Genomic DNA, 13,618 nt, shown 5'->3' with positions numbered 1-13,618 from the left:
TAACCACTGCGCCACCAGGGAGGTCCCTTGGGTAGGATTTTGATGTGATCTGAGGGCAGCCTGTTGGATTCAAATCCAGCCCCATGGCTTAAAAAGTGGGCAGCCTTAGGCTAATCGACTTCTCATCACGGTTTCTTCATTAGTGAATTCAGTATAATAATGAATGAATATTGTCTCCTTAAAAGATTCACCGCAGGTCCATACAAGACCTGTGATGGGGTAAAAACGATTAATGAGGAAGTGTTCTCGGAAGGAACCCTAACCTTTAGGGTTGTAAGGATGAGTGGAAATGATGCAGGGATGCCCAGCACTGGGCCTGGGGCAGTTGTCAGTCCTGTTAGCCTGGTTATTAGCAGAAGAGAAGAGGACAAAAGGTGCTCCTGGCCAGGGGAGAAGGATGGGGGCAGGTGGGCAGGTGCCACCTGGGGGTGTGGCTGGAACCTGGTGCTCAAACTGTGGTGCCTTGGCAACACCTGGGGGCTTTTGGAAAATGTCTGTCCCAGATCTGCCAAATCAGAATCTGCATTTTCACAAGATTTCCCAGGTGATGTGTACGTACGTTGCAGTACGTGAAGCAGGGAGCTTGAACACGGGATGAGGGGTGCTGGGCAATGCAGGCGAAGTGTGGGAGCTGACTGGGGAGGGTGGTACCCACCCTGGCAAGGAGCCTGGAGAAATGATAGATGGGTAGAGGGGGCGAGGAGAGAGGGAGAGATTCTTTTAATATGTATTTTATAAATTACATTTACATGTACAAATTTTCTTTGCCAAGTGGAGGGGAGGTAGTGGACATTTTGAGGAGGGGGGCTGGTCCAAGCAGTCTCTCTGTCATTTGGAAGGTCTCTGGGTCCTGACCCTTGGCAGGTAGAGAATGTGGAGGTGGGGGCCCAGCTAATCCACTGCAGGGGATGGGGGTTGTGCAGAGAATTGAAGAGCGGGCAGAAGTGTGGGTTCAGGGGGTGGGGGGATTCCTGGGGAGGCCAGGCTTCCTGGCTCAAAGTCTCATAGCACATCTCTGAGGATCCATCGGGAGAGCCTCGGCTCTGGTTCCTGGTCCTCGGCCTCCCCCGGGTTCTCCTGACTTGGCACGGGGCTCCAGCAGCGAGGGCGGCCAGAGCATTCTGCCTTCAGAGCTAAAACAGCGAGCCTACTAACACGCAGAATAAAGAACAAAGCCAAAGAGTCGGCCCCGCGGAGAGGGTCGTGCCCTCACCGGCTGCGAGGCCTCTGAGCCATGGAGTTGAAGGAGGTCCATGGTGGCCCGAGATGCGTGAAAGGAGCATTCATCTGGGTAGACGATTACCGACAAAAACAGAAATCCGTCTCAGTTTTTTAGTTTTCCTTAGACATGAAAGAGGAATTAAAGACAAATCAGACAGGACCTTCTGAGGCTGTTCCCTTGCTTTGATGCTTTGCCCCTCCCCATGATGCCTGGTTCCCGGCCCCAGCCCAGCTGCAGGGTGGAGGCGTTCTTACTCCCCTGGCCTCAGTTCTTTCACTGTGCAGGCCAGGGGGTCCAATTAGGTGTCCTTGTCAGCCCCTTTGGTGTTAAATTGTATGATTCAGTGAACAAAATGGGCTGGGATTGACCACCGTCGCCCCCTCCGTGATGGGGAGGTTTCCCAGCCACCAGAAACAGTCGAGGCACGTGTAACTTCTGAATCCACACACCAGAAACGGCTGAGGCACGCGCGTAAATCCCACAGCTGGGGTTAGCCAGGGTGATACCTCTGACGGTGAGAAACCGGTGGGATGTTTTGTCTGTTTTAAGCCCAAGCACTGCCCCCTAGTGGGCTCACTGGGAACCCCCAGTGGACAGCTCTTTCTGGAAGGACTATCTCAATCCTGGACAAAGAGGATCCGGTCTAGAGCTTTTTGGAGAGCCATGGGGCTGGCTTCGATGACAATAAATGCCCTCTGCGGCTGGGCGCCCCCCGCCCAACATCAGATGCTCGAGGACACGCTCTTGCGCCCCCTGGTGGCCAGAGAGCGACGTGTCAGCACCTGCCTGCCCACTGGGCCCCACAGTGCAGGCTGGGGCAAAGTCCCTGGACAGTGGACCCCCCAGATTCATTCGGGATTTTGCTCATTGTCCTAACAGGGCCGAGACACGATCATCTGCAGAGCTCAGGGTTGAGGGGTCTCCTTCCTGGGAGGCGTGGGGGGCCAGGCAGAGCCATGCTCAGCGGCAGCATGTGGCCTGGTGCTCCAACGCCAGCCTGGCCCCAGGGCGTGTGCGTGAGGGTGTGCAAGTCTGTGCGTATAAGTCTGTGAGTGTGCTGAGAGTGTGAATGCCTGGTGTGGGCATGCATGTGTGCACGTGAGTGTATGTACATGCACGTGAGTGCACCAGAGTACACGTGAGTGTGTTGAGTGTGCAAGTGTAAACACAAGAGAGTGTGGGTCTGAGTGTGTAAGTGTACTGAGTGTCTTGAGTGTGTACAGAGTGTATTTGTGTATGAGTGTGTATTGAGTGTGTGAGAATGGGTGTGAGTACGTGAGGGCACGTGTATATGTGTATGAATGTGCACCGGGGTTTGTGAGTATGTATGTTGAGCTTGTGTGAGTGTGTGTGTGTGTGTGAGTGTGAGTGTGTGATCGCCGTCCCAGGAAGAGCGGCAGCTGAAGCACTTAGTGGGTCAGCTTAGTGGGTCGGGCAAGCACTGCAGGCTTGTTTCCCTGCAGGGCCCTTCCAACCCATGTCCTCCCCGTGTGTCTCCCCAGCAGGGCTCAGCGGGAAGATGGGCCCCCGTGGGCTGGGACTCACGCTGGCGTGCTGCCTGCTGCTGGCCTTCGCCTGTGGCCCGGTGCTGGGCCGCGTGCCCCGTGGGCAGCACGAACAGCAGCAGCAGCAGGGGACCAGGGAGCCACCGCTGGACCATGCTGAGAGGTGAGGCTGTGCGGTGTGGATGCAGGAATGCTGGCTCAGCGGCGGGGATGAGCCTGGGGTTCAGGTGCCCCAGGGGGCTCGTTGGCAGCTAGAGGGGAAGGAGCAGAGGCCAAGGCTGAGGAGCCGGTGCTGGGGGACAGAGGCGCCATTTCTCCTGTCAGTGACCCGGGCTTGTTATCTGAAACTGCGGACAGTAACCCAGCCTCATTCCAACCCCAGAGGAATGTGGGTCTGCGTGAGGTTCTGCAGCCACATCCTGAAAAGAAGAACACACCAAAACCCCAACCCCCAGCTCTCGGTTTCTTTGCATCCTTGCCTGTCCTTTGAGAATACCTTCTAGGGTTCTAAGTATCACCTGGAAGTAGAAGACAGGGATGATGCTGGGCTGAGAGCTGATCTCCATCACCCTGATGTCTGATCACATTGCAAGATGGGGGATGGTGGCTGAAGACTGGCACAAGAAGTGGTGGCTTTCCTTGAAAAGTTATGAATTTCTTCCAAATGGCACTGTCTTCATATATATGACCTTCGATGATATATAGACTCCAGGCTATTCGGGATATTTTGTAGGGATACATAAAATGCTTAGGATTACTCATGAAAATGTCATTCATCAAACGTGAGGTCCTAGACACCTGATGCTGACTTTGAGTTTCTTTATCACTTTGAGCTTTGGGCTGACTTGATACCTGAGGCTTCGGGCTATCTTGGAGTACAATGGAATTGCATAGGATTTGGGGCAAAGTAACATCATTCTTCTTCTTTGTCTTTTCTTCTCCTTCTCCTCTTCTTCCTCCTTCTTTTCATTCAACAAACATTGATTGAGGGCCGTTATTGGTCTGGCCATCCTCTAGGCACTGGGGACACACATGTGAATGACACAGTCACTGGCCTCCAGGAACTCCAAGGCTATGGGGGGACAGACACACACGATCCAGTTCAGTGTGTCCACAGTGTGGACGTGCGGGGTGGGGGAGGGGGTTGGGGAAGGCTAGGAGGAGGAGCGACTGGGTCTTGAAGGACACCTGAGGAGCATCCCAGGCGCAGGAGGGGAAAGCTGCCTGGCAGCCAGGATGGCACATGTGAAGTGTGGCCATTCCAGTGTCTGGCAGTGTAAGGGCTGGTAGGTCGTTTGGGTAGGGAGGTTGGATGCCGGAGGGTGGAGGATGGGAGGGAAGATGAGCCTGGTGGGAAAGGGTCTCTCTGGAACTTCATCCATAGGGGAGTCATGGAGAGGTTTAAATTTCATGGTGTCCTAGAAAGAATGCTGGAGGGTAGCAGAACAGAGGATGAATTGGCAAGGGAGAGATGAATTCCAGGAGGACATTCAGAACAGCAGTGATCCCTAGAGGTGAGGGGAGCCGAGGGCCCAGCTCCTGGAGGTACTTTGATGGTGGGGTGGGCTGACTCCTCAGGACTCCATGATCCTCAGAATGGATTGGTGAGGCCAGAGAAGCATCTGCAATGAGGCTGAGGGTTCCATGCTGGGCGACTGGTGATGCTGCTGCTGCTGTGAACAGGGTTTGGAAAGAGAAGATTCTAGGGATGAGCAGCAGTGATGGGCCATCAGTTTGGGACACGTCTCATGTGGGGCTTGTTGAATCTCTAAATGGAGACTTCTGGTGAGAGGTGGGCGGGGGTCCATCTGGGAGACTAGGGCTTGTAGGTAGCTGAGTTTAGGGTGTATAGATCCATTTCCTGGATTGTCTGTGGTCTGAATATGGGAGCAGAGTGAGACAAAGAGCTGACCCTTCAAGAGGGACTGCGCCACCTCCAAGATGGTCGTGTCACAGCCAAAGAGCTGCAAGCAGATAGCACGGTGCAGTGCAGTGTGACGCCTTGAGGTAGCAGCATGGAGCTTTCGCTGCCCCTGCCCCCCGCCCCCCAGGAGCAGATCTGGTTGAGCCCTCTCATTTGCAAATGAGTCAGCTTAACATAGCATCTTCTAGAATCCTAGATACATGAAGGGGATGTCCAGTCACTCCACTGGCATGTCACGTGCCAGGTTTCTCCCACGTAGCCTCTATCTTGTGAAGCTTCTCAAATTATTGCCGTTTTTGTTATCGTTGTTTCCACGACTGTCATTGCTGTCAACAGAGGGCAGGGGGCTCTTTCTGAACCTTCACTAAAAGCCTCAGAATTTGCCAAGAGCCAACGCAGTCTCTGTGGAGGGAAAATTAACACAGCCTCACACATCCAGGTGAGAGAAAGCGAGACAGGTACCCTGGGCCCTCTGGTGGCAGAAGAGAGAAGAGTTCTTGGCTCTGAGAGCTCTTGGCTTTCACGGTGATGTCTTTACTCTCCCTTAGGGAGGAAGAAAAGCATGAAAAATACAGCTCCAGGCCGGAAGAGGAGCCTCCCGCATCTGGGTGCTTTCGCTGCTGTGACCCTGGTACTCCCATGTACCAGGCCATGCCGGTGCCACAGATCAACATCACCATCCTGAAAGGTCAGGCACAGAGACCAGCAGGGGGGACCGTCCCCTGGGGAGGGGGCACTGCTCTGTCCTGATTGGAGGGCAGGGCAGAAGACGGAGTTAGGGAGGAGTGGGCAGGAGCAGAATGGCTCCCTCAGGGCACCGAGCAGAGGCATGCTGTCATCTAGGGGGGAGAAGGAAATGCCGTTCCTGAGTCTCTGGCCCCTTTCCAAGAGGAGGGGTTGGGGAGGGATCCACAGGGGAAGGAGCCTCAGGGCCGCTCGGGGTCTCACCCCACCTGCCTTTGCGCCGCAAGCCTCAGATTCACGGTCCCGTGAGCAGCAGATAATCTTGCACAGTCTGGGACGGTTGAATCGGGAAGCCAAGCGGCCCGGGTCCCAGATCCTCAGGCCCAGCCCCTGCGTCTGTAGGTCATTTGTTCGGAGGGCGCCGTGGGCCCAGCTGCTGCTCCTGTTGCTTTTGGATAAAGCCATACGTTCCCTTTTCTTCGCCAGGACTTTCAAGAAGGAAAAAAAAAAAAAAGATTGCTTCCGGATGAAAATAGAATAATCCTTGAGGTTGCTTGACGCCACGTGTTTTCCCGTCCCGTTTAGGTGAGAAGGGCGACCGAGGAGATCGGGGCGTGCAAGGCAAATATGGCAAAACAGGCTCCATGGGCGCCAGGGGCCACACGGGACCCAAAGGGCAGAAAGGGTCCATGGGGGCCCCCGGGGACCGGTGCAAGAACCACTACGCTGCCTTTTCGGTGGGCCGGAAGAAGCCCCTGCACAGCAACGACTACTACCAGACGGTGATTTTCGACACAGAGTTCGTGAACCTCTACGGCCACTTCAACATGTTCACGGGAAAATTCTACTGCTATGTGCCCGGCATCTACTTCTTCAGCCTCAATGTGCACACCTGGAACCAGAAGGAGACATACCTGCACATCATGAAGAACGGGGAGGAGGTGGTGATCCTGTACGCCCAGGTGAGCGACCGCAGCATCATGCAGAGCCAGAGCCTGATGCTGGAGCTTCAGGACCAAGACGAGGTGTGGGTGCGCCTCTTCAAGGGCGAGCGTGAGAATGCCATCTTCAGCGATGAATTTGACACCTACATCACCTTCAGTGGCTACCTGGTCAAGCCCGCCACCGAGCCCTAGCCGCCCGCTAGGGCTAACCTCCATCGCCACAGGCTAACCTCCCATTGTCCCCGTGCCCCGCCCTGCTCCACCAGACCCCCTCCCCGACCCGGGTTTCCCCGGCCCACACCTCCCCAGCTTTGGCATTCGACATGACGCCCCTCGTGGGAGTGGGAAGCAACATCGGCTGTGTGGTCCCAGGCCTTGCCGTGTCCACACATGAAATCACCAGGCGGGTGCTTGCGAGAGCTCCCCTCTGTGTGCACGTCCTTGAGTGACCCCTGCACGCGTGCCACGACGCGCCAGGGTGTCCCAGAGTAAGCCACCCTTGCTCCCATTGCTGGGAATAATTAAGCCAATTCTAAAGGTTGTGAAAGGAGCAAAGTAAACCATGGAAAAGAAAGGGAGGCATTATTATTTTTGCCTTTCTGCCAGCCTTGCTGGCTCCAGGCAGGAGGGCTGTCTCCCCTCGAGGCTGCCAGAGACTTCCTGTAAGAGAAGATCTAAAGTGGATGCCAAGGGTGACAGGGGAAGGGGGTGGGGGGCGTGGGGACCGGAAAACCATGTCTGGCTTAATATTTTAGGCCACGTAGGAACCTTCTTGGGGGACAGCTGGACTGACGTCCACATCCTGTGGACATTCCTGTGGCCTTGCCCGAGGGCTCAGCTGGCCCTTCTGAGCCACAACGGCGAGGGGGTTCGAACTGGGCAGCAAGGGTCAGCTCCTCAGAGGGACAGCCAAGCCCTCGGCCGTGGCCTCTGCGTCGGTGAGCAGCCTGCTTGCCGGAACCCGCAGGCTCCTGGCGGCAGATGGCCCCTGGCAGCCCAGCTCAGTACAACCCAGCAGAGCCGTGCATCCTGGTATGGCTCTGCCCGCTCCCCCGCCCCACGCTTGCGTCCTGGACGGGGCCCCACGCCTGTCACACTGGCATTGGCTTTCTGTCCCTTCTCTCCAGCGGGTTAGCTGTGGAAGGACCCAGGGCCTTTGATTTTGCAGCAGCTGTCATGGCTACACAACTTCTTCAATAGACCCTCCTCACCCACCGTCTCAGAGTCCTGCTTCCCAGAGGTTTCACCATTCAGCGCCCCAGCACCCTCCCCTGGGGCCTCTTTGACCAGCAGCCTAAGACCAATGCAGGAGGGGGCTTTCCTGGGCCCCAGAGCAGGGGAGAGCTGGAAGGGACTGGAAAGCTCCCCCCTCCTGTCTCAGGAGCTCCTGCATGGCTCAGTGTCTGAGAGGGGAGAGAGGGCACGTCCCAACCACCGGGGTCAGAACCTCTGCTCTGAGGGGGGTTGGGGGGATTCCTACAGTGGGGCGCTGCCTGGATTGGTGCTCTGGCCTGTGGCTGACTTTGGCCCGGCAGCCCTTCCCCACTTCTCTACATCAACGCCCAGGGCCAGGGTCACCCTGCCTGCTTGGGCCCTAAGCCCCTACAGGAGCCTTCCCACTGCCTGCCTGCTAAGCCCTGATCTTGACCGATCCCTCTGCCCTCCCTGAGCCTGGCCATTGGGTCTGGGGTCTACACATCCTTCCCTCTGAAGGACTTCTGCTGGTCAGACTTTAAAAACTGTGTATATGTGTGGGTGAGCTGGGGAGCGGGGCACCCGCCTCCTGCTTTGTGCTGCCCCAGTGCTCTTCCAGGAAACATTAAACTTGGAATTGTGTGTTTCAGCATCGTGGCCTCCTCAGTTTGGGTGTTGAACCAAATCCTCCTCCTTTCTATCCACCCCACCCCACTGCCGGAACCCTGCCTACTGCCTGTTGGAGGCCTGGGGGCCCTCAGCTTGGCACCTGGGGACATTGGTACCCAGCAGGCACAGGCTGGGCCTTGAACTGCCTCATTCGTCACAGGAATGCATTTCACAGTTGGACATGGCCCCTTTGGATGCCCTGTAGGGGAGGAGCCTTCCTTGCTTCTTCCGGCTTCCGATGGCCCCAGGTGTTCCATGGCTTGTGGCTGCATTACTCTAATCCCTGCCTATCTCTGTCTTCATGTGGCCTTCTTTCCTGGATCTCTTAAATCTCCCCTCCCTTCTTCCCCAGTTGTTGGAATTAGGGCCCACCCCAAATCCAGGATGATCTCCTCTCAGGATCCTTGACTTTATCACATCTGCAAAGACCCTATTTCCAAGTAAGGTTACATTCACGGTTAGCAGAGGTCAGGACCTGGACCAATCTTTTGGCCCATGGATGGACACAGTTCAACCCACTACAGCAACTTGCAGGCTTGAATACACCCACCAACAGCCCCCTTTATGGCCAAGCGGTGAAGAGCAGATGTTTCTTCTTGTCTCCATCGTTGGCCAACTGGGTTAGTGGCCAGGGCCCTTATCAGACTGCCAGCGGGCAGTGCAGAAGCTGCCTTGGTCCAGCAGGCTGACAAACAGCTGCTGTCCTCCCTTTGTCTGGTTCTGGGGTGAGCCGGTGCGGCCGTGCTCGGCCTTGCGCTGGGGCCAGACCGGAGCAGGAGGACACTGCAATCCCGCTCCCTGTGGGACAAAGATTGGGTCTCACCATCCTGCAGCTGAGGCCACCGGGCAGAGGATGCAGCTGGGAAGAGGGGCTGAGTGCATTTCCCAAAGGTGCATGGAAAGAATGAATCAGCTTCATCCAGGTGCCCACTGCGCGCCCTCTCTCCAGGGACAGTCACGTGGCGTGGAGCGTGTATCACCTGTCCCACTGCTGGCCAAGCCAGCATGCAAGAGGAGGCAGCCTTTGCTCTGGAGCCCACCCAGTCCCCTTTCAGGGTCCCTCACTCTTTAATCTCTTCCACACCCAATCTTCCACTCCCTTCCTGCTGACATTTCCACTCTGCTCTTTCTTGCTCCTGCTTTGTGCTAGCCCAGGTGCTAGGTGCTGGGGGCACAATGACAAATAAGACATGGTACTTGCCATGTCTAGAGGACTTTTCTAGGACTTTAACTGCAGTGTGACATGGATGCCATCTTCTCAGGAGAACAGCACGTGTGGCCCCTAGTTATCTGCTCCACCTGACCCCTGGCCAAAGCAGTCTACCTTGCATTGGCTCCTTTCCCCATGTCCTGACCCCGGCTATTGAGGAATTGGCTAACCATCCCGGGAAAAGTTCTGATAAACTCAGCTGCAATACAAATATTTGTGTTTTAGCAAAAGGACTTAGAAATGGCTGATGACTCAGCCAAAGGAAAGAACTGCTTATGTTAGAGCTTTCAGGAGTCTTTGTAGCCAGGGGCGGGAGCAGTGAGGAGGGCACGCCCAATCCCATGGGGGGGGTGTGTGTGTGTGTGCGCGCGCACGCACACGCGTGCTCGAAGATAATTTTCTGTGGGGCTCACTACAGGAACACGATGGCATGGTGGCAAAGCTAGTTTTATTGGGCCACAGTAATGAGACTGGGATAAAATGAGAGTTTCTTGTCCAAATCATGGAAAAACCAGAAGGTTACAGAAAATAATAAATAAAACAAGATGCCTCCATATGCAAAAGAGTAGTCTCTCTACCTCATACCATATAGAAACATTAACTCAAAATGGATCAATGACCTAAATAGAAGAGCTAAAGTAATAGCCTTAGGAGAAGAAAGCTTAGGTGTAAAACATCATGACCTTGTATTAGGCAATAGTTTCCTACATATGACACCAGAAACACAAGTAACACAAGGAAATTGGACATCATAAAAATTTAAAATTTTCTTCATTAGGGACTTCCCTGGCTGTGCAATGGTTAAGACTCCACGCTTCCACTGCCGGGGGCATGGGTTTGATTCCTGGTCGGGGAACTAGGATCCCGTATGCCACACAGTGTTCCAAAAAAATAGTAAAATAAAATTAAAATAAAAATAAATAAAATAAAAATGTTGCATCAAAGGACACTGTTAAGAAAGTGAAAAAACAACACAGAATGGAAGAAAATATTTGCAAATTGTATCTGATAAGGGACTTGTATCTAGAATATATAAAGAACTCTTGCAAACAAATAATAAATGACAAATAACCCAGTTAAAAATGGCAAAGTGTCTCAATAAACATTTCTCTAAAGAAGATAAACAAATGACCAGGAAGCACATGAAAAGATGCTCAACATCATTAGCTCCCAGGGAAATGCAAGTCAAAACCACAGGGAGCTACAACCTCACAACCAATAGGATGGTTGTAATTAAAATGACAAAAGTTGGCAAGAATGTAAAGAAATTGGGACCCTTGTACACTGCTGGCAGGAATGTAAAATGGTGCAGCTGCTTTGGAAAATGGTCTGGCACTTCCTCAAACTGTTAAACATAGAGTTACAGATAACCCAGCCATTCCACTCCTACATATGTAACCCCCAAAAATGAAAATATATGTCTACACACAAACTTGTGGATGAATGTTCTTAGCAGCATTACTTGTAATAAACAAAAAAGTGGAAACAACCCAAATGTCCATCAGTGGATGAATGGATGCATAAAATGTGGCATATCCATTCAATGGAATATTACTCAGCCATAAAAAGGAATAAAGCACTGATACAGGCTACAACATGGATGAACCTCAAAAACATTATGCTGAGTGAAAGAAGCCAGTCATGAAAGACCACATATTGTATGATTCCATTTATATGAAATTCCAGAATAGGCAACTCCATAGAGAGAGAAAGTAGGTTAGCTGTTTCCAGGGGCTGGCGGCGGGTAGGGGGAGTGACTGCTAACTGGTATGAAATTTCTTTTTGTAGTGATGAAAATGTCCTAACATAGATAGCAGTTGTAGTTGCACAACTCTGACTATACTAAAAACAAATGAGTTGCACAATTTAAATGGGTGAATTGAATGGTATATAAATCATATTTTCAATAAAGTAGTTATAAAAAGCAAATAAAACACACACACAGGGCTTCCCTGGTGGCGCAGTGGTTGAGAGTCCGCCTGCCGATGCAGGGGACACGGGTTTGTGCCCCGGTCCGGGAAGATCCCACATGCCGCGGAGCAGCTGGGCCTGTGAGCCATGGCCGCTGAGCCTGCGCGTACGGAGCCTGTGCTCCACAACAGGAGAGGCCACAACAGTGAGAGGCCCGCATACCGCAAAAAATAAATAAAACACACACACACACACACACACACACACACCCAGAATGCCTTGCCCTCTTCTGTTGAGCTGCAGAGCCAGTCTCATTACCCCAGGCTTGACTTAGCATGGGGCTAGGGTCCAGGGTCCAATGAGGTGGGATGGGAGTGTCAGGGTTAGTTCTTCCAAGAGCATTAACGAACAAACATTTTGGAATCAAATGATGGATGAGATCACGCAAACACAGGAGGCTGACTCAGGTGCCAAGTGAAGCATTCCAGAAGGAACAGCTAATTAAGGACCATGCCTTTCTCTCTGAAGTCCCCACACAGCTGGAGTAGGGACTAGAAAGGTAAAGTGACCTCAAATGCCCCTACCTCAACTGGCCCTGGTAACCAGCTCCTCCCAGGGCATAGCCCTTTTCTCCTTAGGTAGATGACCAGGCGAGGACAAGAAATTTCTACCTTAGAGATTTTCACAAGTAAGATTAGAAGTCCACACACTCTAGATAATTTGAAAACATCCCTGCCTAAAGACAGAGAAACTGTTCCAGCTGTTCAATTGAGATAGCCACTAAGTTAGTTGTCCATTCAGTTGAGAGTCTACCTACTAAAAATATCCAACAAGTATGTATTAAATACTTACCATGTGGGGGAAAAACTCACAGCAGAATTATCACAATCAAAAATTAAAATAATGATGCTGCTACATTTGAGGAGATAAAAGACAAGATTGAGAACTGTGGCAAAGAACTTGAAACTAATGAGAAAAAGAGCCACATGGAAACTCTAGAAGTGGAAAATAAAACGAGTGAAATGAAGAACTCAGTGGATGAGTATGCCAGCATATTATACAGAGCTGAAGAGAAAAATCAGTGAATTAGAAGATAAACCTGAAGAAAATATCCAGTAAGAAGCATGGAGAGACAAAAGAAGCAAAGGACAGAATAGAGGCAATATCAGGCGACACTGAGAAAGACCTCCTTGACATCTAGGCTCAGAAGTCACACCACAGCCACTTTGGCCATATTCCAGTGGTCAGCCCAGAGAAGGGATGGGTAAAAGGCTCTATCTTTGGTTGGGAGGAGACAAAAAGAATTTGCAGCCATGTCTAATCCATCAGAGATGCCACTTACAAAATGTCATTTGCCTCGGAGTAAATCTAACAGTAGATGTGTAAGACCTCTACATAGAGAACAAAATATTATTAAGGAAAAAAAATCTAAATCTATGGACGGTATGTTGGTTCTTGCACTCTCAGAGGCAGATGCCAAGACAGGATTGGAGATACACAAGATGTGTAATTATAAAAGGATATAACTCAGGAACAGTCAGATGGGAGAGAGACATAGGGGAAAGTATGTGGGGAGGGCCTGGGAGCTTCCATGCTCTTTTGGGAGGGTGCTACCCTCCCAGCACCTCCATGGGTTCACCAGGCCAGAAGCTCCCCAAACCCTATAGTTCAGGGGGTTTTAAGGAGGCTTCATTACATTGATTGGCCATCGGTGATTAATCCAACCTCCAGTCCCTCTCCCCTCCCCGGAGGTGGAGGTTTGCATACTGAAAGTGCCAACTCTCTAAGCAAGGTTGGTTCCCTAGCAACCAGCCTCCATCACGTGGTGGTAGGGCTCCCCAAAAGTCACCTCATTAACATGAACTCTGTTGTGGCTGAAAGGGGCTTGTTATAACTCACAAAAGACACCTTTACGGTTCTTATCATTTAGGAAATTCCAAGGGTTTTAGGAGTTCTGTGCCAGAAATGAAGACCAAACATATATGTCTTATTATAAATTACAATATCACAGAGCCCAAAATAGACTCAAGCATGTGTGGGCACTTGATTTTCCAGAAAGGAACAGTGCAAAGCATGGGGTAAAGGACGGTCTTTCCAAAAATCATGAATGACTGAGGGTTCATATGATAAAAAATAAAACATAGATAAAAAATAAAACATATATACAGAATAGACAAACAACAAGGTTCTACTGTATAGCACAGGGAACTATATTCAATATCTTGTAATAACCTATAATGGAAAAGAATCTGAAAAAGAGATAAAGGGCTTCCCTGATGGCGCAGTGGTTGGGAGTCCGCCTGCCGATGCAGGGGACGCGGGTTTGTGCCCCGGTCCAGGAGGATCCCACATGCT

General features: G+C 51.9%; 2 protein-coding genes across 2 annotated transcripts in view; one reads left to right on the top strand and one right to left on the bottom strand.

Annotated features, from left to right (window-relative positions):
* CYTH1 (cytohesin 1) overlaps positions 1 to 13,618 on the bottom strand; it is a gene marked incomplete at its 3' end in the record, with an annotated part of 375,946 nt that overhangs the window by 266,008 nt on the left and 96,320 nt on the right. The window lies entirely within an intron of this gene.
* On the top strand, positions 2,742 to 6,471 carry C1QTNF1 (C1q and TNF related 1; the record flags this gene model as incomplete). Its single annotated transcript, XM_079725732.1, has 3 exons — positions 2,742 to 2,890; positions 5,200 to 5,339; positions 5,921 to 6,471. The coding sequence occupies 3 exons, from the start codon at positions 2,742 to 2,744 to the stop codon at positions 6,469 to 6,471; spliced, it is 840 nt and encodes a 279-aa protein (XP_079581858.1).

Source organism: Hyperoodon ampullatus (genome assembly GCF_949752795.1).
Source record: "Hyperoodon ampullatus genome assembly, chromosome: 19".
Taxonomy (NCBI): Eukaryota; Metazoa; Chordata; class Mammalia; order Artiodactyla; family Ziphiidae; genus Hyperoodon; species Hyperoodon ampullatus.
This window is presented reverse-complemented; position numbering and strand designations above follow the sequence as displayed.